Genomic DNA, 26,630 nt, shown 5'->3' on the forward strand with positions numbered 1-26,630 from the left:
TGAAATTGGAGGCTAAAAATTGATTTTGTGCCTCAAATTGATTTGTGGGGGTAGAGCATCAAACAGAATCAATCAATCCAATAAACTTTATTCGTTTTTACAGCAGTAAACCATAAAGGTTACTCATTTACAAGTACATAAGAACAAAAGTACATTAAAACATGATTATAAAAGTCTAACTCACTACACAGTTTAAGAGTAAAAACCCGGTATCCAGCCACCCCAAATTCTTCGAAGCGATAAAGTGCATTGTGCCCGCAAAATGAAACTTCCTATTATATTGACTTAGTAGCGCAAGCTAAGCTTGCTAAAATAATATATCAAACCTAGATCGACCATTGTCTACACATCCATACAGGCCCTGGATTTAACAGAAGCTTTTAAAAACCCTAATATAAAACCAATGCAGTCCTCTTTCAGCAATTGGAGATACATAAGGGCAGGACGAGCCTGTCTAAAAAAAATTCTTTTTAAAATGGGAACCAGAAAATGCCTTCGAGGAGTTTCATACAGCTTTCATAAAAGCATAAAATGTAGCAAATCCTGAGGAGACTGTTCGTCGCAGCCGCAGGGAGCTAGCACTTGATTTCTACTATAACCTTTAGGCCTTGCTAACAAGAGGTGAAAAAGGTTCAACCGAAACCTGGTTAGTAAAAACCTCTTGTGTGTTGATAGAAACCCCATAAGATAAGGTTCCGTTGTCGGAGTTGTTTTAAGCATTAAAAACATACAAACACTTGGTTTCAGCAACTCCTGTGCCTCCCTGTCTGATTTCGTTGAGGTCAAGAAAGCGTTCCCTGGTTATTTCCACATCCTTCTTGACAATGGATTCAGGCTTACAAAATAGATAAGCACGCCCTACCCCTTCCAGACTGCTTTTAATGTATTTGAGCCAAGAAATTCAGGTTGCATAATCGAGGGACATACAGTCCCTTAAAATTAAATGATTAAGGGATAAATCTTTATTCAGCCAAAACACCAGGGGACGTAGCGCTAGGACATCACTTAAATAGGGGACCCCCAGTTCCTCATGGACAGCTAAGTTAGAGGTTCCACGTGGGACACACAATAGACGCTTCAGAAAGTCATTCTCGGCCACTTGGAGGGAATCCGCAGCAGTATAACCCCAGATTTTACTATCATAGCTAGATATGGCCATGCTTTTGGCTTGATAAACTTTCAGCATAGCTCCTGTTGGCTTCTTCCCTAATTTAGTTGCAAAGTTAAAAATAGCCACATTCACCCAGGGAAGGTCCCCCTTTTTCCTCAAAATCAAAGGCCCCATTTAATTTGTCATCAAAAAGAACTCCTAAATAGGAAAATACATTGGTCCTGGGAATTTTAGCAGGGCCCACACTAAAATGGAAGCTTTTTTTGGATTGTTGCCCCACTTGCATTATATAGGATTTTGAGTTGTTTATTGCCAAGTCCCGGTCAGTCATAAAACTAGAGAATGCTGCTAAAATAGATTGTAAACCTATTGCAGTCCTGGATATAAGACCGGCATCGTCCGCATATAGCAGGACGGGAAGGCCACGCCACCCTACACATGGGAAATCAACCCCAGTGGCTTAGTACAGTGTCCAGATCATTGATGTACAAATTAGAAATGCAGCCAGTATGCATCCTTGTCGTACTCTCCTATTTATCTCAAGGTCCCTGGATACCCGGAGGGCCTGAGAGAACCTAATGTTGGCCTTGGTTGATTTATGCAAGTCCTCTAGGAAGTTAACAATGCTGTTATCCGCCCCCATTGCCCTCATGGTCTGCCACATTGTAACCCTGTTAACGCAATCAAATGCGGAGGACAAGTCCATGAGGGCAAGGCAGATGGTGCCAGGGCGGGCAACAGTGTATTTGCTCAGTAACATGGATAGATTTAGACACTGAGCAACAGTAGAACGTCCCGGCTGGATACCAAACCGGACATCCAACAGGATCTTGTGTTCCTCCTCCCAGGTGGATAATCTTTGCAAGAGAATACGCCCTACAACCTTGACCACTGAGTCAATGAGGGAGATTGGTCTGCAACATTGGGTGCTATTCCTGTCACCCTTCTTAAAAACTGGAACTATGGTGGAAGAGGCCAAAGACTGGGGACAGCCATTCTTAGCTGCTGCATTAAACACAGCCTCCAGTACCGGGGCCCAGAACGGGGGGTTCGGACTTAAATAACGTCAGGAGGAATACCGTCTGGGCCCGGCGCTTTATTGATCGATAGCCCTGCATTGCTCTCCAGGACATCCCTTTTTCAAAAGTTATTACAGGAACATTTGTACCCTGACCTTCTTTTTTTTTTTTTTTTTTTTTTTTTTTTTTACTTAAGAGTTTATTGATATAAAAACAGAGTCCAAAAACAGTCACGGGTATAATAATACATGTAAAACCACATACTGATCAAGAAATTACAGATTAGAGTATATGTCAACCCATGGACCCCACCCGGGACATAGCCAGTTCGACTGTAGGTGAGTCACACAGTTCGCCTCGAAACGCATTCCAGTGCCCCCATTTTTTGTCCCACACTTTAGGGCAACCTCGTATCTTGTAGACTGTCTTCTCAGCAATCATGCAGCGATCCATTTCAGCCACCCAGCCCACCACCAACAGCTCGTCTGGGGATCCCCACTTCATTGCTATGGAGCGCTTAGCCAATAGGAAACCTAGTGCCGCCCACTGTAGCTCCTGATCATTCAAATCATTGGCCCCCCAGATGTTGAGGACACATTCCCTGGGCGATGGAGAGAGTGGCTTACCCAAGGAGCTGCTCATTTTACGAAGCGTTCCACTCCAGAACCTCTGCACCACTGGGCAACCCCACAGGATGTGGTAGAAGGTGCCAGGGAGTCCGCAACCTCGCAAGCACAGTGTCGGGGCGTCGCCCAATTTTGGCCAGGGTGAGGGCAGACATATACGCCCGGTGCAATACCTTCAGTTGGATCAACCGAAACCTGTGGCAGATAGCTGATTCTCTCGGGGACATTAGTGCCGACCGCCAGTCTTCCTCGTCTAAGGCACCCAGGTCTGCCTCCCACTTGGCCCGCAGTGATTGGAAGGGATCAGGGAGATTATTACATAGCTTGCGGTAGGTGAGGGAGATTGCCTTCTCGGGAAGAGGTTCTGATAACAGCCTGTCCTCCAGAGGGGAGGTCACGGGTATGGATGTGAGATCTGGGACAGCAGCGAGAATGGCGTGTTTAATTTGCAAGTATCGGAAAGATTCAGTGGACGCAAGGGCGTATTTGGCTTGGAGGTCGCTAAAGGTCAGCAGTTTACCCTTGTGGACCAGATCTCCTACCTCCGAGATCCCAATCAAGTCCCATCTATCGAAGCCCTGAAGGAAGCAGAAGGAGCCCAGACTTTGTGCAGACCATAGAGGCGTGGCCTTGGTAAGTCTGCCCGTCCATCCCAGACACCTATTGGCCCTATGCCATATCGCAACTGTATGCGCCATAGGCCCAACATATCTAACCCTAGCCGGTTTACTGTACAGGGCCCCCAGGGAGCCTTCCTGTGTTTGACATCTGTCTAAGAGAAAGGTTGGGTTCAAGGGCGAACCATGTATCCACTGGTTTTCAGCCACTAGCTGCGACGCCCAGTGATAGAGGCGAAGGTTAGGCAAGGCAATGCCCCCATCATACCAACCCCGGAAGAGTTTGCAAGGGGCAATCCGAGCAGCTCCTCCATCCCAGAGCAAAAGGCGGAGGTCACTTTCCACCATTCGAAAGTATGAGTCCGGAATCAGAAAGGGGCAATTCTGCAGGACGTACAGGAAGCGCGGGAACGCCAGCATTTTTAACAGTGCCGCCCTGCCCGGGAGAGACCACGGGAGTGATCGCCAGTGGGCGACGTCACTACGGAACCTACGCAAGGGGCCCAACAAGTTGCGATCGTAAAACTTCTTGAAATCGGGTGTAACATAGATACCAAGATACATAAAACCCTCCGTAGCTATTGCAATGGAGAACCCTCGGGGCAGGGGGCCGTGCAGCATATACAACACTGATTTAGTCCAGTTTATAGCGTAACCCGAATATTTTCCAAAGTTGGTGAGAACATGAAATAAACTATTGACCGAGGACCGGGGAGACGAAACGTATACCAGGATATCGTCCGCATAAAGAGAGATTTTATCCGCGACGTCCTCCTTCCAGTGTAAGCCTCTAATAGAGACATCTGTACGGACCCAGTGAGCCAGAGGCTCCAGGGTGAGGGCAAACAACAGCGGGGACAGGGGGCAACCCTGTCTGGTTCCTTGGTGAAGACGAAACCTCCGAGACGTATGATTATTAACCCGGACTTGGCCCAGGAGGTCTGTATATAGGAGGCGTACCCAGCTAATAAAATGGGGCCCGAAGCGGCGGAGGACCTCGAACAAATATGGCCATTCGATCGAATCGAATGCCATCGAGGGATAAGATGGCCGCATCTTGTTGTATAATGGGCTGGCGACTCATTACGTTGTGTACCCTCCGAAGGTTCAATGCCGTATTACGACCTAAAAGGAAGCCGGATTGGTCAACGTGTATCAAGGCAGTAAGTACCAGGGGAAGGCGATTCGCCAATATTTTAGCCAAAACCTTTGCCTCCGCACTAATCGAGGATATCGGCCGACCCTGACCTTCTTGACAGATATGCTCCGTGGGACTGTCAAACATAGATTTAAAATATGTGAATCTAAATCCCCCCTACTTCCTGTCCAAAAAGGAGGCGATTCACAACGTTCCAGAACCTTGAACTGTTCCTGAGAGTGCTTGAGTGAATCACCTCCCTCCATGCCTCCTCCTTTAGGGCACCCTACCTTCTGTCCAGGGCTGACTTATATTCTATACAGCAGACACGTACCTCTGATTGAATTCTTGGTTTGGCTGACAGAGCTTCCCTCAGCTTTTTTGCTGCCTTAGTGCAATGAGAGTCAAACCATCTGGGGTCAAATGTAGCCATTCTGCCAGCCGTTACACTTAAGATTTCACCAACTTTATTCGCTTTAGATTCATATGCGCCAATAATCTCGTTAGGGGAGGATACTACAGCAGTGCATATTTCTAAGTCAGGGGCACAAGATACACTTACTTCTCTGTAAAATTGATCTGGGGAGATCTGGGACCATTTAAGTAGTCGGTTACCATCCGTCGGTCTCAGTGAGCCCCTGGTTGATCCAACGCTAATTTGTGCTGGTAATGGGCCCAACATGTAAGCACATAGAGGGTTTTATTTATTTATTTATTTAAAGAGTTTTATATAGCGCTGGCTAGACTCGGAGGTATCAGAGCGCTTTACATGAGAATCAACAATGTAATAGAAAAAGTTCAACAATTACACAATAAATCCTAAAAAAAAAAAGAAAAAAACTAGACAATACAATTAGGAGAGGAGAGAAAGGAGAAAGAAAAGTAGTGGAAGGGGAGGTGAGAAAGGGAGAATAAGGGAAGAGACAGTACGGAGAGATGACGAGAAGTCTGTCAAAAGACCGACTGGGTAGGTGAAGACCACGGAGGGAATCCACGTTGCATCTCACCTATAGCTAAACCAGGTAGCACCATCGGGTATCAGACAGAAAAATTATTTTATGGGTTATGGTCACTGTATTCGCTCTCCATAATATTTAAACCTGCCACGCCCTTTAAAAGTTGTCACAGAAAATATAGTGTGCGGGGCAGTTAAAGACATCAAAGCCACCTTATCCAATTCATTTATCAAGTTATTCAACAATGCCCCCTGGGCATGATGTTCAAAATGTAACCCCTTCATGCGGGGGCATTCCATCTCAGAGATTAAGGATAGCATTGGGTTTCCGCAGGGATGTATGTTAAAATCACCAGAAACCATGAGATTATGTAGGATAGAACCAAAAGACTGTCTGATAAAAGCGCCCGGAGTGATAATATTACAAACACCATAGGGGCAGGCCACAGAGAATTGTATGAGGCCCCATCTAATGTTCCCTTTTTTGGCTGTCAATGTCACAACCTGGATCGGGCAATCGACAGACACTGATATGTACACGGCTAGACCACCCTTGGGCCTTCCACTCACTGCAGGAGTAGCTGGAACAAAAAAAGCCTTGTAGCCTTCCAAAAATAGATCACAATCCACCGACCATGTTTCTTGAAAGCTAATTACTGAAAATTGCTTCACAAATTGCACCCACAATGGATCTAAAAACTTATTTGCCAGCCCTACGATATTCCATGATAAAAAATTATTGGATAGCCCCCAAGCACCTCACATCCCCCTCTACAGGAGACTGAGTAAGTATAACAGGCTCATTATTCGAGGGCATGGGGGTCTTTAGTCAGTCACACTCCTCCAGCCCAGATAAAGCAGAGAATCTATTATTTAATTCCGCTAAAGAGCCAGCATTGGTCGGATCGACTGTTTCAATCGATGAGCGAGCCAGGGGAGTGGGCTAATGCCTAGGTACTGCTCTATTTGACCACCCTCCTCGCGAAGCTGCCATGGGAATGTTATAGGACATATCCCTAGAAGGGACTGGTTTGTAGAAAAAGCTTAGTGGAAAAACCCGAATGGCAGATAGCAAATGTCCCCGGATAATATCCTACTTGCAGTGTAGGGGTTATCAAAATTTACAATAACAGTCACCCAAACCCACTTTGCGCGAACTCCCAATCCAACTCTCCCTACGGGCCACGAGAATATTTTTAGCCATGCGGGCGCCCAGAGTGGTATTATGTGTGACCCAATGAGTTAGTTTGTTTAACAGCTGCCCAAAGTCCTCACTAGCCCCTTGGGGGAGAGAGGGGACTCTCCCCAAAACCACTACGTTGGGGGTGGATCCTGGTGGTAAATCAATGACTGGGAGACTCGTTGTCTGTAACTCCCTTCTCTCTGGCCTTCCAGCCCCAGAATGCACAGGAGACCCTGCTGTTGGGGGGACTGACCAGTGCGAGCTGGAATGTCAGCACTGCTGGGCATATTGTTGTTAGGACTATGATTATCTGGCGTCTCTCTGTTTACAACAGAGCTAGCAGATGAGCCTACCCCCTTACCCAATCCCCTAATAACTAGTTGGTCTGAGCTGGTCTTCAAGCTAGCTGTCAACGTAGCCAGCGGTTTGAAGCTAGCCATCCCCTCTAGTTTTAGTAGTCTAGCTTCTACTGAACTTATTTTTTGCAAAATAGGATCTAATAAGGTTGACATAAGTTTCAAGCCTCCCCCAAAAGTTCCCTTCCTGTGTACTATCAGCTAGCTGCACAATCGCCGTCTGGATCATAGGGGTGGGGGGGTCCCTCATTAGAATCATTTGCCTGGGATAACCGGTAATATTTTCTTTCCATTTGATCTCTGAGCAGGTTTGCTTTGTTTCTCTAAACCACGACGTTTCCTTTTTTTGGGGAGGGGATTCAATAACATGAACTGGTCTTGGTTTGGCTTTCTGCCCTCTGATCGTGACTTTAGGTTTAACAGGGCAGGGTTCTTGATCAGAAGATGAGCAGGTGACCATATTTGTCACTGGATCTGGGACGACATGCGGGGACTGCCTAATTCGAGATTGGGATACTTCATAGTTAGATTCCTACTATCCCAAAGCTCCCGGGATAGCAGGATAAAAAGAAAGTCTGCTCTGCACGAATAGAGGCTCAAGAGATAGCCTTCGTTCGGTGAGCTTTTTATCATTGAGGGCTGACTCTGCCCTCAATGAAAAAGCATCTGGTGTTCCAGCCACACTTTTGCCTATACTGGGCTTATGCTTACTCATGTTAACCGTATATGCACACACTAATCTAATAGCAATTCACTAAAATTAGTTCACCGTTTACCGTCCAAAGTGCAGTGTGCAATAAATACATTACAGTATTAGGCCACAAACCATAAAATACTAGGTATTAAAAGCTAGCAGACAAAATCTTGGTTTATTAGGAATTAAAGTGCAACATGCGTTTACATTTTTAGCAACAATAATAATAATAAAAGCAAATGGACAAAATAATGACACTAAAGTGCAGCGTGCAGAACTATGCCTTCATTTGTAGAAGGCTGGGTCCAGGAAGTCCAATTGGATCAAGTTCAGTGAAAAGTTTATTCACACCCTGATCTGTTTGGCTATAGTTAATGTGGGTTTTACGGGTAGAAATAAAATGCAGTTATTCCAAACAAGTACAGATGGAAGAGACAGCAAAGAAGGGGGCTCACAGTACCTGGTAGCCGACTCACAATGCAGATCGATAGTCCCGGGCCTGAGATGAAAGGTGGGTGACCCTGCCCTGTCTCTTCCTGTCAATGACGGGCCCTTGGCCCGGGCGCGTCCTGCGCTGCGGGAGGGCCGCTGTGTTTTTATCGGCACCCCTGGAGCGATGTCAGCTTCGCTGGAGTGCAAGGACCTCTGGGAAATGTAGTGTTCGTTGGGCCGTTCCCCTCACGGCCGAGAATGGAAGAAACAAGCCATTCACCTCACGGCAGCAGCGGAGGCTGCTTGTCAGTGCCCCAGTCAGGTAAGCGTCAAACAGAATATTGTATGGATGATGAGTGAGCTATATTAAATGTAGAAAAGTTCCAAACTACCAATTAAAATTCAGATTTTGTTTTTTCAATAGTTTATGAATTAAATTAAATATTTCAACATTTATGTATTTGTTTCATAAATGCTTGTTTCTGTCATTTTTGTACTGTTTTGCAGTTTGAATTATAGAAAATGTTTGTCAGTGATCACTGGCTTCCAGTAATAACTCAGTGAGGGTCCTCAGATTCCATAAATGATTCAGTGGGAGTCCTCTGGTACAGTAATGTTTAAATGGGGTTCCACAGAAGTCAGGTTAAGAACCACTGCTCTAGTCCATAGGACATGGCTATAGCTAACAGTCAGCTGTGATGTCTCTGGAATCTTGGTCGTCATCTTATGCTTATGGGACCAATAGGATTCTTTGACTTGTGTAGTTGTATAGGGTCTGATTATTGCAGGGTCATTCCATAGGTTATTAAAACTCTGTTCGGTACGGTTCTTTAGACATGCAGTGTTCATAAATTGCTAGAAATCTTATCATTCAAGGATATATCAGTTAAGGTTATTAAAAATATCTCCCCGTATTGGTTTCTGTTCAAACGTACTGAATTCACTAGGCATAGTGCAATTATATCAGTTATATATGCCCGACACCTGTTTTCATAAACAAAGGGGCTAACCGTGTTCCAGGGCCAAGCTTTAATAGCGCCCTTAGAAAGTTATTTTCTATTATTTGTGATTGCTTGTTGTTAGTATTGTCCCACAATTTGGCTCCATAAATTTCGACACCATGGCTGTTCACTGGTGCGTAGGAGAAGCTTGGCACACAGAGGTGGCTACGGAGCTTCAAGTCTTTCAGCCCAGTGGTTCTCTTGCAGTGACTCCAATGCACCCAGGTTGGCATTCTGTGACACTTTACAGCCATCGTTGTGGTGAGCAGGGCTTGGTAGTGGCCACGCCAGCATGCTTGGAGGGCAGATTTCTCTTGATGAACTCTCACATAAATCAGTCTCCTAACTGCAGATTGTGACAGGTCTCTGTTGGGCAGACTGGTAAGACACCTCAGACATGGGAACGGAAGCTGTTTCAACAGCAAATAAGTTGTTAGCTATAGTGAAGAACTGAATCATCAGTGCATGTAGCCTGGGACGACATTCCCTTAATGATCTTGTAGATTGAGTTTCATTTTCTGGGTAAGCATGGCTCAAATGGAGCAGAGTTCCTGGGGTGGGGCACTGGGCCATTTTACTCCAGTTTCAGAGCATTATTTCACTAATTTGCTTCTCAGGATACAGTTAAAGTGCTAAACGTTCCCAGAGAACTCAGGGCGGCATGAACAATGGAAGTATTTAATTCCTAATGGCTTACATGGTTCCTGAACTACAAAGGAAAGAAAGTGGGAACCCGTGTCAATAGATTGTCAAAAAGGGACCCTGAACATAGATAAGAAGTGTCTGAATGAGGAACAAGGATATGCCTCAGTCAAACCTGAAAACATACAGACTATCGCCAAACTTATGAAAATAAACTGCATTAAGCAGCTGGGTGAAGTCCATCTTTAAGTGGACAAAGGGTCCCTGTGGTGGTAGAGGGGCAGCAGTGATGTCTTTGATCACTTTCCCAATGTTGTGGGCTTGGAAATTGTCACCGAGATTGCAGAAGGGTAAACGGGCATTGGGAAAACCAATAGATTTAGCATACAAGAGAGAGATTGTCTTTGTCAATGTTTTTTTGTTGTGTTGTATAGCGCAGCTGCTTTGAAGCACGGTTGAAATAATTTGGCGGGGCAGGAAGCAACATGGATGGAGGATGTTGTGGGGGGGGGCAATACCGATTGATGGTGGGGGAAAGCACAAGGATGCGGCCAGAGCTAGCTGCAACATAGCAATTGTTTTGTTTATTGCAGGAGGGAAAGCAGAAGGAAGCACAGAGGGGTGAGTTGGAAAGCAGCACATAGCGAGGTGCTAGGTTCAAGCTGATGATAAAGGAGGTTCTTTGGCAAGGGCTGCAGGAAAGCTGACAACAGAAGGTGGCAAGCTGACAACAAAGAAGGGTGAAACTAGGAGTGGGCATGGTTATGACAATGGATGGTTGAAGGGGGTGCTAGGGGCAAGCTGACTACAACTGCGTGGGAGGGGGCGGGGACATGCTGACGAACAGCCAAACGTTGGCAGGCGAGAGGATCACGGGGGCAAGCTCACAATGGATACGGCGCAAAAAGACACACTTTGGTAGAATACTTAAACACAAATAAAAAAGCAGTGCCTAAGAAAATGGGCAGTGGAAGGACACAAGCTCCAGGGGAGGGACAAATACACAGAGGAAGAAAGTCTATGGCAGCTATCCAGTAAGCAACAAGAGAATGAGTGACAATGAAGCCAACCACTGGTAAGTATCGGGCCGCCTCCAAGCCTCCTGGTAGAATGTCTTGAAGAGACGGACAGTGCATGTGCTGTCTAGATGAGACCTAAATAAGGCATGCTTTGAGCAGGTATTATGTCATCAATGCTAATGTGATATGGTGGATGAGACTGGGGATGAGAAATGTTAGGGCAGCCACCCTTTTGGTGCTGTCCTGCCACACTTCATTGAGGTCTCCTTATCAGTGCATCTCTCTCAGCTTTCTATGCTATTCAGACAATTGTTGTAGGTTGGTTATAAGTTTTTCAGTAGGTTAAGAGACCTAGAGAGTTCCATTAGAACTTAGCTATGTTAGGAGTTATCATAGGCACATCAAGTAAACCTTCCCATAAGTATCATTCCTTTTTTTTTTTTTGAAAACGTAGTTTATTGGTTTTGTACAATACAAACATACACTGAAATTACCCAATTGTCTCTATGCTATTACCCCTCTGATAGTACATCCCATCCAAGGCACTTCGCTTAATCGCATTCACAAGTCATCACACTTTAGGGCAATTCCCCAACTAATACCAATAAAGCCGGTTAAGATCTCCCCGCAACTCCCCTTCTCAACAAAATGTCTGCACCCCTCCCTCCTCCCAACCCTCGTCACTGGTGCCTCTACCATAATGATCCCTCAAAGCAGTTGTGTTCACGAATTCGCGTTGTCCTAGCCTCCTCGATGCACCTTGAATGCCATGAGGTTAATCTGTCCACTTTAGCACTCCCTCTAGTCATCCTGCATCTCCCCTTCCCGTAATGCCTGCACTAGTGTATCCCACGCCGTTGCTGCTTCTAGCTCTTTTTCGTTGTTGCGCCTACGCGCCCGCTGGAATCGCAACGCGCTCTCACTAGCTGCCCACTTCACAAATTCATTCCTTCACCTCTTACTGTTAGGTCCTACTGTCGCTTTCCAATGCCTGGTGAGTTCCCTTTTCACTAGAATGAGCCCCATATCTATGAATTTACTGGTTATTTTGGTCTTGGATGTATGGGGGAACCGGTGCAGGACACTAGTGGCCATATCAAATGTTAGCTGTCGCTCCGTTATCACGTTTAAAGTGTTGCCCACTTCTACCCAGTAGGATCCTATAAGTGAGCAAGACCACAGCATGTGCTCCAATTCCACTCCGGTTCGCGTACACCTAGGACATGCCGCCTCTGCAACCTTGAAATATTTGCAAATCCTACCAGGCGTTAAATATGCTCTGTGGAGGATGTAAAAATGGATCAGTTGGAATCTTGCGTTACGCAGGCTCTCCGCACTATTTGGGTCCAGGCAGCCTCAGGGATTACTTTCCCTATATCAACCTCCCACTTTCCTTTCAGTGCGTCTAGGGGAGTTAATTCCTCGCTGACCATTCTAGAATAGAGGCATGTGACTGCTTTGAAGGTCCCGGCAGCCATCATGGTATATTGACACGCCTTCGTCGTCTTGGGTTCCATAAGCCCCTCCCGCCAGTGCGTTTGTATTGCCCTTGATAGGGCTGCGTGCAGTAGGTACCCCCTCTGGGAAGGTCAAATCTTTCCTGCAGCGCCTGGTAGGGCAACATGGCCCCATCCTCGTACAGGTCTCCCACTACTTGGAGGCCTGCTTCCTCCCAGATCTGCAATGGCGGCCAGTCCCCACCGTGGGGCAGCGCCATCAACATTCCCAATGGAATCTCAGGGGCATCGGGTGGAGGACGCCCGCTCTGCGTTGGGATCGGTTCCAGTAGAGCCTTAGCGTTCTCTCTTCCATCGAAAGGTCTTTAAGGCTCAGTCTCTGCTGCAGCGTTATAAACGATAAAATATGGCGTGGAATACACTGACCTCTGTTGTGCTCCGGGCCTCTGAATTCCTTCACTACCGCTTGTGTGAAAAACTGCAGTTGGGCAGCCAGGTAATACAATTCGAAGTCTGGGACTGCCAGACCTTCTTCAGCTTTAGGACGAGCCAGCGTCACCTGGGCTACCCTACGCCTACCCGTTCCCCAAAGGAAGGATACCACGAGCGATTTCAGCGTCTTAAAGATGGAGCCCGGTATCCATATCAGTAGCGCTCTAAAATAGTACAGGAAGCGCCGTAACGCTATCAATTTTAGGAGGGTTATCCGGCCCGTTACTGATAACGGAAGGTTGGTCCAAAAGGCCATGCTACCCTTCAACGCTCTAATGCCACGCCCGATATTCCCTTCTAACACATCTGCTGCCGTGTGATAAATATGTACTCCTAAATACTTCAAACAGCTGGGTTCCCATCGCACCTCCCTACCTATCATAGGTCTCACCACCCCCTGCTGTACAGGGAATAGGCACGTTTTCGGCCAATTTACTTTCAAACCCGAGACATTGCCAAAATCCGAGAGGAGGGAGTCTGCGCCCACCAATGCCCTTCCTGCGTCCTCGAGGAAGAGCAGCATGTCGTCCGCATATAGCGAGATGTTCTGTGGGCTTTCTCTGCTTCCCAATCCCCGGTAGTGGGCACCCGACCTGGCCTTTGCTGCTAGCGGCTCAATTGCCATGGCAAAAAGCAGAGGCGATAGCGAACACCCCTGCCTCGTCCCTCTATTTACAGGGTATTGTGCTGAAATCAGCGTTCCAAAATTTTACCCTAGCTGCTGCCGATGTATATAACACCTTTGTCCATTGCAGGAAATCTGAACCAAGTCCAAAGCGCCCCATCGTCTTATACAATTAGTCCCACTCCAGGCTATCGAACGCTTTTTCAACGTCCACTGACAATATCATGGGTTGCTGTGCCTCAGGGTGGACCTCCTCTAATAGTCTCACTAAACGCCTGATATTCGTTGTTGTGTTTCTCGTTGGTATAAAGCCAGCCTGATCCGAATGGATCAATGTGGTCATGTGCTGTAATAACCGGGTTGCCAGTATACTGCTGAGTATTTTATAGCCAGTGGTTAACATTGACAGCGGGGCGGTAGGAGGCCATCGCTTCCCCGGGCCGACCCGGCTTCAACAGCGTGATCACTAGCGCTTCCCGCATGGACTGGGGCAGCCGACCAAATTCCTTCGCCTCTTTATAGACCTCTTGGAGCCTAGGTGCCAGCTCCTCTATAAATTTTGCATAAAATTCAATGGGCAGGCCATACGTGCCGTGAGTTTTGTTGCGAGCCATACGCTTGATGGCTCCCCTAATTTCCCCCAGCTCTGTCTTTTCCAAAGCTTTCAGCCTGTTCCCGTTCTAGTTCTGGCAGGTGCAGCGTCTCCAAGAAGGCATCAGTAGCAGGGTCGTCTGCCTCTATCGTGCTTTGATATAAGGTCTCGTAATAGCTCTGGAAGCTTCGGAGGATCTCGTTCTGGTTATGGACTATCGTCCCATCTCCTGCCTCCAACGCCAATATCGAGGTACCTCTATTGGTGGGGTTTGCCAGCCACGCCAGCAACGTCCCTGCCTTGTCTCCCTCCGCATGCGTTTTCATTACTTAGGCTTTGTAATCATATCTACGTAACGCTCCATTTCCGCCGCCACCGCCTCCTTCGCCGAGTTAACCTCCCCCTGCATTTCGGGGTGTCCGGGCCTTGCTATTTCTACCTCGCGCAGTTTGGCCTCGGCCTTGGACAGATCTGTTAAGAGAACTTTCCGTACCCCAGCATACTTCCCGATACAAATTCCCCTAATTACCACTTTGAATGCATCCCATTCCATTGCTCTGGTGGCCGTGGAATTCGCATTTTCTGCGAAATAATTGGTAATTCCCTCTGTTAGTGTTGCCTGAAACAGCGGATCATCCATCGTGTCGGGGCGCAGTCTCCAAGTGGGGATGCAAGACACTCCGGTCATCCAGTGCATCGTGCTAATCAGAGGATTATGATCCGAGATCATCCTAGCGAGATATTCTGAATGTATCACGGCAGGCTGTATTGTCGTGGAGCACAACACCGCGTCCAGTCTAACGTGTAACTCATGCATCCCGGAAAAGTGGGAATAATCTCGGGTCTGTGGGTGATGAGCCCGCCAGACATCCACTAGGCCCCATCTCATTTGCCAGTCTTGTCTACCCTTGGTTAATTTACGGACCGGTGACTCGGCTAGTGGTGGGTGTGATCTATCGAGAGCGATATCTGCCAAGGAGTTGAAATCTCCTCCTATAATCAACGGGCTGGCAAGGTATTGTGCCAGAGACCCTGACAGTTTCGCTAGGAACTCCAGTTGGTCAACATTAGGTGCATATACACTACAGATAGCTATGTCCCTGCCTCTGAGCTTCCCCATAATCGCTACAAACCTACCGTCGGGGTCTATCAGCTGGTTCGTGACTTGAAAAGGGACTCCCGCCCTCATCCAAATCAGGACTCCCCTTGCAAATGCTGAGTATGTAGTGTTATACACTTGGCCTCGCCATCTACGCTGTAGCGCTATTCCCTCTGCCTTGGTCAGGTGCGTCTCTTGGAGCATTGCTATATGTACCCCCCTGCGGACCAGATAAGCATGTACTTTGTGTCGTCTCGTCATGTTATGAAGCCCTCTCACATTCCAGGTCATGCATCGTAAGTCCGCTGTATCAACCATTATCCAGCAGCGTCCTGAACGTCATAATCCTTAAATCCCTGTTGGCACCAGTGACTACCCCTCCCAAACATCTCCCCCAACTACCCCTGTCAGCCCTCCCCCCCCAGAACAGGACCTAGCAACAACCACCTAGCTCCCATCCAAACTAACACACTCCCCAACTTAGTTCGAAACCCGCCAGCAGACGCTGTGGGCATGCCTTAAGGGCAATGAGGGGGGACCATGCTCCGACCGGTGGCCACGTACTTCAGTAGCCCTCCTTTTCTTCCTAGGCCCATTTTACTATTGTCCCCCAGGACCCCCCCCCCCAGTGCCCCCCCTCCCCAACATCACCCAATTGACCAACCTCCCTTAGTAAGTCTCATTCGGAAGTCCATGGCAGTTCCGTGTTTTCCCTCCGGTCTCTCCCCCAGGATCAGCTACCCTTCGTCCAACATCTGTTCTGTCGTGTTCGGGGTGACTTTCGGTAAGCTTAAGCTGTCTGCCTCCGAATATACCGATTCCGATCGTGCATTGTCCTTTTCAGATCCTGTACCTTCCAACGACTCCGGCTGTTGCACGGCCGAGATCGCAGACACCGCCACCAACACATCCCTCCGTTCCGCCTCCGTCTGGGACAAGGAGGGACTCCGCACTCCCCTCTGCCTGTTTCGTATCCAGCGCAATTTCCGCGGTGGCATACTCTCCGGGGCGGTTGTCCGTTGTCCATCGTTGTCCTTCCCGGCTCTATAGAGTTCCAACCAGGCACAGGCTTCGTCCGGAGTGTTAAAGAAGTGCGTTTTACCATCTACTATGACTCTGAGCCTGGTTGGAAACAGGAGAGAGTACTGGAGCCCCTCGGTGCGTAGCTCCCTTTTGATTGCCAGAAAAGAGGTTCGGCGGCATGATCTGGACCCGCCATCTTGTCTAACCCTCGCCCTTCCCTTCCTTCCTCCATCTTCCCTCCTGACTCCTTCTGATGACATTCAAACATTTTTTTTCTCCTTTTTGCTGGACGCCCTTTACCCCATCCCCCCTCAAGTGCCTTTCTCCCCTCTCAGCTATTCCCGGACTTCTATTCTTGTCCCCCTTTCCCTTCTCTGCCTCTTATTACTTGTCATTTCATTGTAAATTGCTGAGAAATGTTGAAATTATTGTACCTTGTAACTCGCTATGTTGGTTCCTTATGTAAAGCGCTCTGATACCTCCGGGTCTAGCCAGCGCTATATAAAACTCAATAAATAAATGAAGATATAGTGGCTGTTAAAATTTATGCCGAAAGAAAAAAAGCATAACAAAGATCTACTAAAGAGAACCATTTGGCAGTGGCTTTAGTAAATGACTATGGTTGCAGGGTTAGGCCTTTGAGGAGTCTGGTCCAGAACCTCCTCCCTGACTTTAACCAAGCGTAGACGTTCATATCTGAAGAACCAAAACTGTTAAAGAAAATATGCTCACATTTTTACATTTAGTCTGAGCACGCTTATTTAAAAAAAAAAAAATGATCGAGAAATGTTAACTTTTTTGTTCTGTGCAAGCTTCTTGAGAATCTTTACTTACTATTGCCAAGCATGAAAATGAGACTTTCTACATCCGAAATGGCACTGCTTGGTACTGTGGTTAACATTAGCAAGTAAGATGTCAACAAGAGATCACAGTGAGACAAGTCAGGAAAAACACTCACGTCATCTGTGAGTTTTTTTTTATTCAAAGCATTTTCCATTTGCCACGTCTGCCTGCTGCCTCTCGATTGCCTCCGACATATTGGCTGTTGGGTCCCTCTTCCTAAATCTCCATGCACTGGCAAACCTTGATTTCATCTGCCATGCACGTTTCTTGTTAATGACCGTATTGTCACTGTTCACATGTATTTCAGTACTTTCTCTCCCCCCTTCATTTTGAGGTGGACTTGTGAAATTTCACTCTTGAGTTTTATTTCATTCCAAGGATCTCCTCGATTACTACTGTTGAATTTTTCTCTAAACATGGTATTGTTTCATTTTCTCTTTGCTCTACCTATTCTTTCTTGCATTTTCTTTTCATCTTGTGTAATTTATTGTAAGCGCTCTGTCAAATGAGCTTAAGAGTTCAAATCATTAAATTATTAATTGTTTAATACAAAAAATAGATTCAAATCTGATAAGGAACCTGAGTTGGGATGTTTCTTTCTTCTGGTCTTATGCTACTCTTCAAGGATTCTGTTAATATCTGAGGCCCCAGAATTTGAGTTCTCACAAATACCTGACCCTGTAGTTGCCGAACTCCCACTTTTCTATATGCAGTGTCAATTTGTCTCAGATAAACTGGGATCGTTTAAAGATGGTCAAGAACTGTAGACTTCCATTTTTGGGGATGTGAGGTAATAAAGCTGCAAGGGCAGTAAATATCAAACATGCTCATCTCTGAATTATTATGGAGGTTATTTTGGCATATTTAATTCACTACTATGTTAAGGTTTTATGCTATTGTTTGGTAGAAGTAACGCTTTATATAAGGAGCAATATAATTAATCCTGTCCCAAAATATTTTTACTTATAAGACAGAAGGACATTGATTGATTATTATAAGGTAGTTGAACACGCATATGCTTGGGACATGTGCTTATATGAGCAAGTTTTGTGGTGGCTTTGCCTAGGTAGTGGTGATTGGTTCTGTGACTGGAAATATTCAAACCTATGACAAGATAAATCTGCCTGTCCAAAATGATTAAAAGTTGCCCTCGGTGCTTCCTTTCCTGCAGCCCTGCTCCGCTTTAACCAGTCTATTTTGGTCTCGCGGCACGACCCAGCTTCACGGAAGAAAGTGGTGGAAGAGGTGAAAAGGAGAGCTACGTCCAATGGGAGATGGCCCCAGGTATAGTATCATGGAATCGGTTAGGACTCGGCACACTACAGTCTGCCATTGCTTTGCTTGACTGACCTTCAGAAGTGATTTTAGATGTGGGCTGTTGTCCAGAGTACCCAAAGCCTCTACCCGAGCTGCCAGGAACCTGCACAAGGGACATTGGGCCAGAGGCGAGCTTTCACAACTCATCTCACTTGGAGTTTGCCATTATCTTTCAGTGCAGCAACCTTCACACTGAAAGCTCGAAGGTGAGCTGTGAGATGTTTGGGCAAAGACCCCTTTAAATTCTGCCATTGCCTTGCAAGGTGGCGACTACCTTGTGAGATTGGGTGAAGGCGTGCAGTGAGATCCCTAAAAAGTGAATTTTCTTGCAGTCTACCATCGTTCTGAATGGCCAGAGCCTCTGGTTTTGATTGCCCCGGGTAAGCAGGGTGTGATTTAAGCATGTTGAGCTTGTTACAAAACTATTTTAGCTGTGAGGTTTACTTACATAGTCCCAAAAAGTTGCCAAATTACGAGGAGGTTGTCCCCCTCCCCCCAAAGTCCTAGTTTCTTGTTTGAATGGATTGTTGGTCAGTGAACTGGTCTCATATGCATTAGTCTGGTTAGAAAAATGTGCCATTGTTTCTTTTCTTTTCTTGTTCTTTTTTTTGTTGCCCAATTACCCATGTTCACTAATGATCACAACTTGTTTGTCGCTCCTTCTTTTCCACAGGTCCTGTTTTTCCCAGAGGGTACCACTTCCAATGGACAAGTTCTGCTCAAGTTTAAACCAGGTGCGTCTGTAACTGCACCTAAGAAAGCCCATTGCTCTGGAGGGAAATAAATAGGTAGCATTTGTGGTCCTTTTTTGAAAATAGAAAAATATTATCAGCTGCATAAGATGGACCAAGAGTATACCGTGTTTACCAGAGAGTACAATGAGGATGGTCAGTATGGCACATTTATTCACATACTTACATTTTACTTCTGCTGTTGACCTCCAAATTGTGTCGGTACTGATATGATGCCAGGTTCCACGTTATCCTAGTTTGGAAAGCAAACATTGCCATGGCAGTATCAATTTGCGTATGAATGCAAGCAACGAGAAAGTGCAATGTGGATTTGTGTAAACCACCACTGTCTTGCCTCAAACCCCTTCGCCCTAAGTGTAAAGCACCAGCCTTATAAGAATCCTTATAGCTCTGGTTCGTAAATCAGTGTCAGATCGACATTTCTCGGGCATGTAAAGCAACAATGCACTTCAACCATTCTCATTGCCAGAGACCAAAATATTCCACAAACTTGTTCTACATTTCAATACAAGCACTGTTGTCAGCATATTTCAAATAACTTGCCACCATCCCCCCCTCTTCATGCATTTGCTTAGTGCAGCTAGGGCTTCAGCTGGCATGTGAGGTTTCGGCCTCGTCTTCTGGAATCTGCAGTGCTAGGCCACCGATGGCCATATAGAGTACCAACTGTTCAGTGTTTAACAGCAGCAGATAAAAAAGGTATTGCACAATTCCTGCTTCCTTGGTTGTGCTTCAACCATCGCCACTACATGAAGGCTAGGTGGTCTTCATATTCCACGCTCATGTTTGGTTCACCTTTAGATATAATTGTAAACGCAGCTCTTTATGCCTGTGCTTTGCAGCCCTCTATTACAGGCTGCTTTCTTGAGCCCAGAAGTATAATCTGTATATGTAAGGAGTGAATCATAGTAACCTGTGCTTTTATCCACGTCTCCTTCTGATCCACAGGAAGGAGCACTGGAACCACTGAAATGTGAGTTTTGAAAAGTGCTGAAGACATACTCCATTGTTGTATATATCAATCACATAACTAACCCATGAAGATATTTAGGCACTGGGTTCTTCCTGTGATCAGTCGAAGAGCCAGGTCTTGAGTCCTTTTCTGAATTCAGGGAGAGAGGATGATATTCGAAGGTGCGGGGGGAGGTCATCTAGGACCTGGCGATGTGGCAGTCCACCACTGTTGCGTCGGTGGATGCGGGAAGTGTGAGCAAGGGGGAAGGCGGTGGGGAACAAGTGTCTGGGGGGCTGGTGAAAGTTCAGGCGGTGGTTGATGTATGATGGTACTTAATTGTGGAGTCCCTTGTGGGCGTGTGTCACCATCTTGTATTTGCAACTTTTCTGGATGGGAGCCAGTGAGATTCCTGAGGTGGGGGTGATGTGGCTCCGTTTGGGGAGATTGAGGATGAGTCTGTCAGCCGAGTTCTGTATCGTCTGGAGTCTCTTCAGGAATCAGGTGGTGAGTCCTACGTAGAGCGCGTTTCCATTGTCCAAGTGGATGGTTAACTAGGACTTGAGTGACCTCTTTCCTGGTGTTGACTGGGAGCCATCTGAAGATCTTTCAGAGCATGCGGAGGGTGTGGAAGCAGGCGGCGGGAACTGCATTCATCTAGTGTTTTAAGATGAGTTTGCTGTCTGTGATGCTGCAGAGGTGCGGGTTTGGTCTGTTGGTGTGGGTCCTAGTTCGAAGGGCCATCAAATATTGTTCTATGGGAAGGTGTTGTTCCCAAAAATCTGCACTTCCATCTTTTCCGTGTTGAGCTTCAGGCAGTTGATCTTCATCCAGTCGGTGACGCTCGTCATGCAGTTGTGGAAGTTAGTCCTGGTGGTGGAGGTATGTATTCATTGGCACTCACATTCTTGTATGTCTTTCTCACATGAATTATGGAGTAATAAATACGACCCACAGTCTCTGTCCCACCTCAAGAGAACAGTGGCATTTTGGAGTCTGGGGTGCTCTATTTGGTGCAAGTTCTGCCATTGGACTCTGTTCCTCCAAGGAGTCTATCCGTTGACCTGTATCTCCCATCTCACTTCAGACCGCCTTGGTTTCCTGGGCTACTTCATGCTTAAGGGCTGCTCTGTTGTCACGCAGCATGAGGAAGATTTTCCATAAACCCACATGTAAATTTGGTGTCATCTGTGTGGCTTTCCTGCGAGACAGCAGAAAGGGGTCACAAAGGGATGCGGGTCTCGAGTCTGCGCCACACGTCTAGTGGCAGATTTGAATAGCATTTCCTTAATGGAGATATCTCTCTTGCCCCAAAGAGTCATCATAGCAGCAGGCAGTCTACCTGCAATGTAGGAGGTGTTCTACAAGAAGGATACTGAGTGTCAGTCTCCAGTGGCACCCTGGTTCCTTGGTTCCAGGAGGGCTACTAACGTAGGGAGTTTCTACTTGAACTTTAAGGCATCATGGCAGGTGCACTTGTGGGTGTAAAACGCACTACACCCAAACCGCAAATGTAGCACAAGCGCAACAACTCCTCAACTGGATTGGGGTCTGCTAGTCTGTGCTGGGCCGGGATTTAGTAAAGATAACTTCATTTGCACCCACCTCACAGCCCACTGAAAGGGGACTCAGTACTACTCCGGCGATGGCCAGTGCAAACGTGGCAGTCACTCCGCATGCACTTGTGATAATGCGCCACTGTGGGTAGTCATGCATGGCCTTCATGGTCACTGATGCCAAGGAACACTGCCGCGGTGAGCGGAGATGGTGCTGCCTGTGTTTCTTGCGCCGCCTGCACAAGGCACCAGTCCCGCCTGAAGTACTGCTGTAAGGTTCGGGCCGGTACAGGTCTCCCTAGGTAGGATAGGTGACTCCCCCTCAATCCGCTGGCTGTTTGCCTGTCACCACCCTCACTGGCGTGTTGTAACTTCTGTCCCGGTCTGTCATCTTGCCACTAGCTTTGGACTCTCAGCTATTGGGACTCCCGACCCTCTCTGCAAACTGGTACTGCAAGGCTGGTTAGGGGGGTCCAGTCCAGGTTGCTTGCTGTTTCTAGATGTGAGCGGGGCACACAAGGACAGCCGCGCACCCGCTGTTGGTCGCTGGGCTACTCCGACCTTCCTCCTCACAGGCAGGATCCAGTGCTCAGTGGACGCTGCCATTTTATATACTAGAGCTGTCGGGCGGCTGCTCCCTACATCATCAAGCATCTGCAATGCAATAGGTCTTGCATTTTAGAAACTTTGACCTATTGGTATTGGAAATGACAATGCCTTTTATAATTGCAGGTTTTCTAAACACATAAATAAAAGGCATTGTTATCTACAATGCCAATAGCTCAACACCTCGCAATTGCGAGACCTGTAGGATTGCAAGTGCTTGTGTTATCTATAGCACCTGGTGGAGATCTTATATTGGTAACTTGTTCCTAAATAAAATAGTTATACTTGCACACTTCCTGTGTCTCCTTACCAGTGTGCAACTTCTAAATGTAACATAGCCCCCTCATGAAGGAAGAACAGGGGCATATGGTAGACAGTACTGCTTTCTAAGCTGCTGTATACTCGTCGCCCTTCTTCACCCGAGTGAATGTCATGCTGTGGGTCAGTGTGATTTGTTTTAAGTGTATTGCTCTACAATGTACTTTCAAATTGTCTTATCTTCAAAAATGAATACAGATATATTTTTTTTTAAAAATTGAACTTTTGTTCACCGTCACAATATACTGATCCATTGTGGTTAGCTGTCAAGAGTCAGACATGTACAGATGATGTGGGGGTTGGGGAGAGATGGATTGGTCAGCAGACTGATAATGCGATAAAAAAAACGTAGTCTCTCTTCACCAGCACAGTCAATCAGAGCAATGGGGTAGAACCAGTCCCTGATATTTTAGGAGAGCTCTAGCCTTTTCTTGGGCATGGAAATTCACTCCCCCAGTCGGTTCTCATTGAAGAGTGCTGGCAGGGCAGAGTGTAAACTTACTGTTCTGTTGCGCGTGTGACAGGAGAGTTGTGCTTTTCAAATGTAATATCAATAGTAAAATTGCATGCGTATGAAGGCACAACCTCTCCCACTAAACACACATACACACCTACCTAACTGACAGCAAATGCAGAACTTATGTCACAGAGAAGATGAGAAGGCAGTTTGTCAGGCTAAGCAGTAACAACAGAAGTGAAAGGGCCAGTCCTCATGGGAGGTAACAAATGGAGGCAAGGAGCTACCAAGGAGAAACTAAAAGCCATGTACGAATCAGAAGCCAGCATTCGCGAAGGACAAAGACACAAGCAAATAAGAAATATGGGTGGAGAGTGGGCGGGGCTTCCAGTGCATACCCTAATACAGCATGCCTCGTAGAGCAAGCATCGCATGCGAGCTGCCGCTAGGCTCGACCTAAAAATATTTTATGGGTTTCCCTCACAAAATAGGTGCCAGTATAACTTAGTGTTTTCGTAAAACCAGGTCCAGGTGTGGAATTTAAATTTTTCTGGAACTTCTATGAGGGGGGTGTTTGTTTTTGGAAAAGAACTCACCTACATATCTGTATGTCACATGGTTCATCATGGAGTCCTTAACACAGTAGTGCGAGACTGATTAACTCTACCTCACTCTTGGGGGAATTGCTTTCATCTATATTCTAGGTGTGGATCCCTAAACAGCTGAAATATCCCAAGGTGTACAACTTAATAACCTTATTTCTATTACTAATGAGGAACTCTAGGCAGGTTAAAAGCCGCAAAAGCGTAGACAAAAATTGACTCTCAATGGTTCCTTCATCAACAGGTCAACATGTTTCACCTGTGCCTTAGCCATAGATGGTCTTTCTGCTTTCATTAGGACCATTCTGGTCTTATTTTTATTTTCTAAATTTAGACATACCCCCTTTTGTGTTGCCTAATCCTCCTGTAGAACACACCATCATTCTTTCCTCATTACCCTTCATGTCACCTAAGACTTGGTACTTTCAGTGGCTGGGAACTCCTTGGTATTTTAGTGAAGCATGAGGTTCCTACTACACCAAGTCCCCGGACATTTGGGATGGGCCGCCCTCCCATCACATATTCGTGAGAAGGCATGCATGGGCATGCACCTACTCGGGTCCTGTAACTCCTGAATGTTAATTTGCGAGTGAATATTAGTAGGAGATTACTTCATGGCAAAGGCCTAGCAGAGCTTGATATAAAGGATAATCCTGTGTGAAATGGTGTGGTTGGTCACCGCTTTGTCCTTCGTAGCTACAATAAAACACAGGGAGCTATACATCCACTCTGTCCTAACTAATATGGCCAATGAAATAAGACACTGCACATCTGGGGTCCAGTCGGGTGGAAGTGGAGGGAGAAAAAATTGAAGAGTAACAGTCTGAGGTAAATGAGGCAAACTTATGATGTTAGATGGAGCCACCAGCTAGCCCATTACAGAGAGATCTTCTCAGCTTGCCCTGAACCCCCGTTAACCCTTCTCAACGACTCTCTCACACAGGGGACGGTCCCTAACTTCAAGTCGGGAAAATTATTCCCATCCTTAAGAAGGTTGGAGCAGACCCCTCTTCTCTTTCTAACTTCCACCCCATCTCTCTGCTCCCTTTTTGGGGAAAGATCTTGGAGAGCCACGTCACCACCTGTCTTAGTTCCTTTTTTGAGGAAACCCATTTCTTAGAATCTCACCAGGCGGGCTTTCGTCCAGCTCATTCTACAGAGTCTGTTGTTCTCTCTGTACTGGATGAGCTTAGAGGTGGTGCCGACATCAATTCCCCTCAGGCCCTGGTTCTCCTGGAATTGTCCACTGCCTTTGACACGGTCGACTATACCATCTTGCTCGATCGTGTCAGGGGCGCGGGCATTCGGGGAACCGCCTTGGCATGGGTCACCTCATTCCTAGAAAACCGCCACCAGGCGGTCCAGTTGGCTGGTTTCTCTGCCCCTCCTCGTCCGGTCCCCTGTGGTGTTCCCCAGGGATCGTCTCTTTCTCCTTTACTCTTTAATCTCTACATCCTTCCTCTCATCTCTGCTCTTCAGACACTGGACGTCACAGTGTTCAATTACGCCGAGGACCTCCAACTCATCTTTAATCTCTACTCCTCTTCTGCTTCTGCTCTTAACGTTCAATCCACAATGCTCTTTATCTGGGACTGGGTGAATTTTAATCATCTTAAACTGAACCCCGATAAGACCGAGCTAGTACTCACGGATGGCAACTCCAGCCCCTGGTCCTCTACATTCTGGCCCCCCTCCTTGGGCCCCTCTGCCCCTCCCTCTACCTCCGTTAAAACTCTTGGGATAAGAGTCAGCTCTGATCTCTCTATGCACTCTCAAATTAGCGCTGTGGTATCATCCTGTTTCCTCAAGCTCCGTGTCATACGCAAGATCTCTTGCTTCTTCTCCACTGCAGCTCTGAAAATCATCCTACTAGCTATGATTGTATCGCGCCTGGACTACGGCAATGCGATATGTGCTGGGGCTCCCGCATACGAGCTGCGCCGTCTCCAACCGATACAGAATCAGGCTGCTCGTCTAATCTTTAAACTGCCCAAGCATCATCACGCCACTCCTTTGCTAAAATCCCTACATTGGCTCCCTCTTTCTGAACGCTCTTTGTTCAAAATGGGATGCTTGATCTTTCAGGCCTTAGCAGGCACCGGGCCAGCGTTTCTAGCTTCAAAAATCACAGCTTATGTTCCTAACAGGGATCTGCGGTCCTCCTCCAAGCTTCTCTTGTGCGTCCCCCGATTTAGGAGAAAAAAACATGGCGGCATGAGGTTCTCCACCGTGGCCCCTGCCTTTTGGAATGCTCTTCCCCTCAGTATTAGGACAGCTGCTTCCTACTCAATCTTTCGCAGGGCTCTCAAGATCCAGCTTTTTTTCACGCACTTTCTCACAATTGGCGGCCTCCCTTCCTGCCTTTTCCGGTATGTCCGTCCTCAGCGCCAAGAAACCGTTCGGTATATGAGCACTTTATAAATGTTTTAACTTCAACTTCTACAGTATCTGCCTCCATAGCCTACTGTGCAAGGGTTAGCGCAAACAGGAGGAGTTCAGACAGGTAAGATTTAAAGGGGCTGATATCGTCTGACTGGGCACTGTCAACATTCGACGAACTTAGCCCAGTGACCTCCATAGATGAATTTGGTGATATGCTTCCTGGCCGCCAAGAGGACATCTGCGACTTCATCTGTAAGACAAAATGACTCACTGCTGTCGCTCAAGCACTACTTGTTTGTAATTGGGATAGAGGACCTGGCCATTCGGCTACTAGAGCAGAACACTCAGCACGGGAGAAGAAGGCTTGGCTAAATGTAGAGCGTGTAATCCACAGCAAGGCTTGAATCCAGAAAGGTTCTGAGAAGACATTTGATCTAGTCACCCACTCATGTTGAGATATTTTATAGGTGAGACAGTGATTAAGAGACCCGGATCTGTCTTTATAGGACAAAAAAAAAAACACCTGTAACTGACATCGGCTGGTGTCTAATATTCTCCAGTGCTAACCTGCCCAGAGGCAGAGTTAAGGGTGGAGCTGCTTCGTACCACTTGGCAGCGCCAAAACGCCTTAGCCTTGGAAAAGATTTTCAGACCAGACTGAAGCTTGAGAGATAATAATTCATAAGGTGAGAAATCTGTGTGAAGTGCATCAGTCATAATGAATAAAACTGGGAGGGCGCTAGGTGGCGCACGACCGCGATGGC

At 46.8% G+C, this 26,630-nt stretch overlaps 1 protein-coding gene across 1 annotated transcript in view; it reads left to right on the top strand.

Annotated features, from left to right (window-relative positions):
* Nucleotides 1-26,630, top strand: part of LPCAT4 (lysophosphatidylcholine acyltransferase 4) — a 539,966-nt gene that overhangs the window by 236,193 nt on the left and 277,143 nt on the right. The window contains exons 4-5 of the mRNA XM_078644815.1: nucleotides 18,096-18,208; nucleotides 18,915-18,975. Coding sequence (XP_078500941.1) covers nucleotides 18,096-18,208; nucleotides 18,915-18,975 — 174 coding nt within the window. The remainder of the gene's footprint in view (nucleotides 1-18,095; nucleotides 18,209-18,914; nucleotides 18,976-26,630) is intronic.

The sequence above is a fragment of the Lissotriton helveticus genome, chromosome 5_1 (assembly GCF_964261635.1).
Source record: "Lissotriton helveticus chromosome 5_1, aLisHel1.1, whole genome shotgun sequence".
Classification (NCBI taxonomy): Eukaryota; Metazoa; Chordata; class Amphibia; order Caudata; family Salamandridae; genus Lissotriton; species Lissotriton helveticus.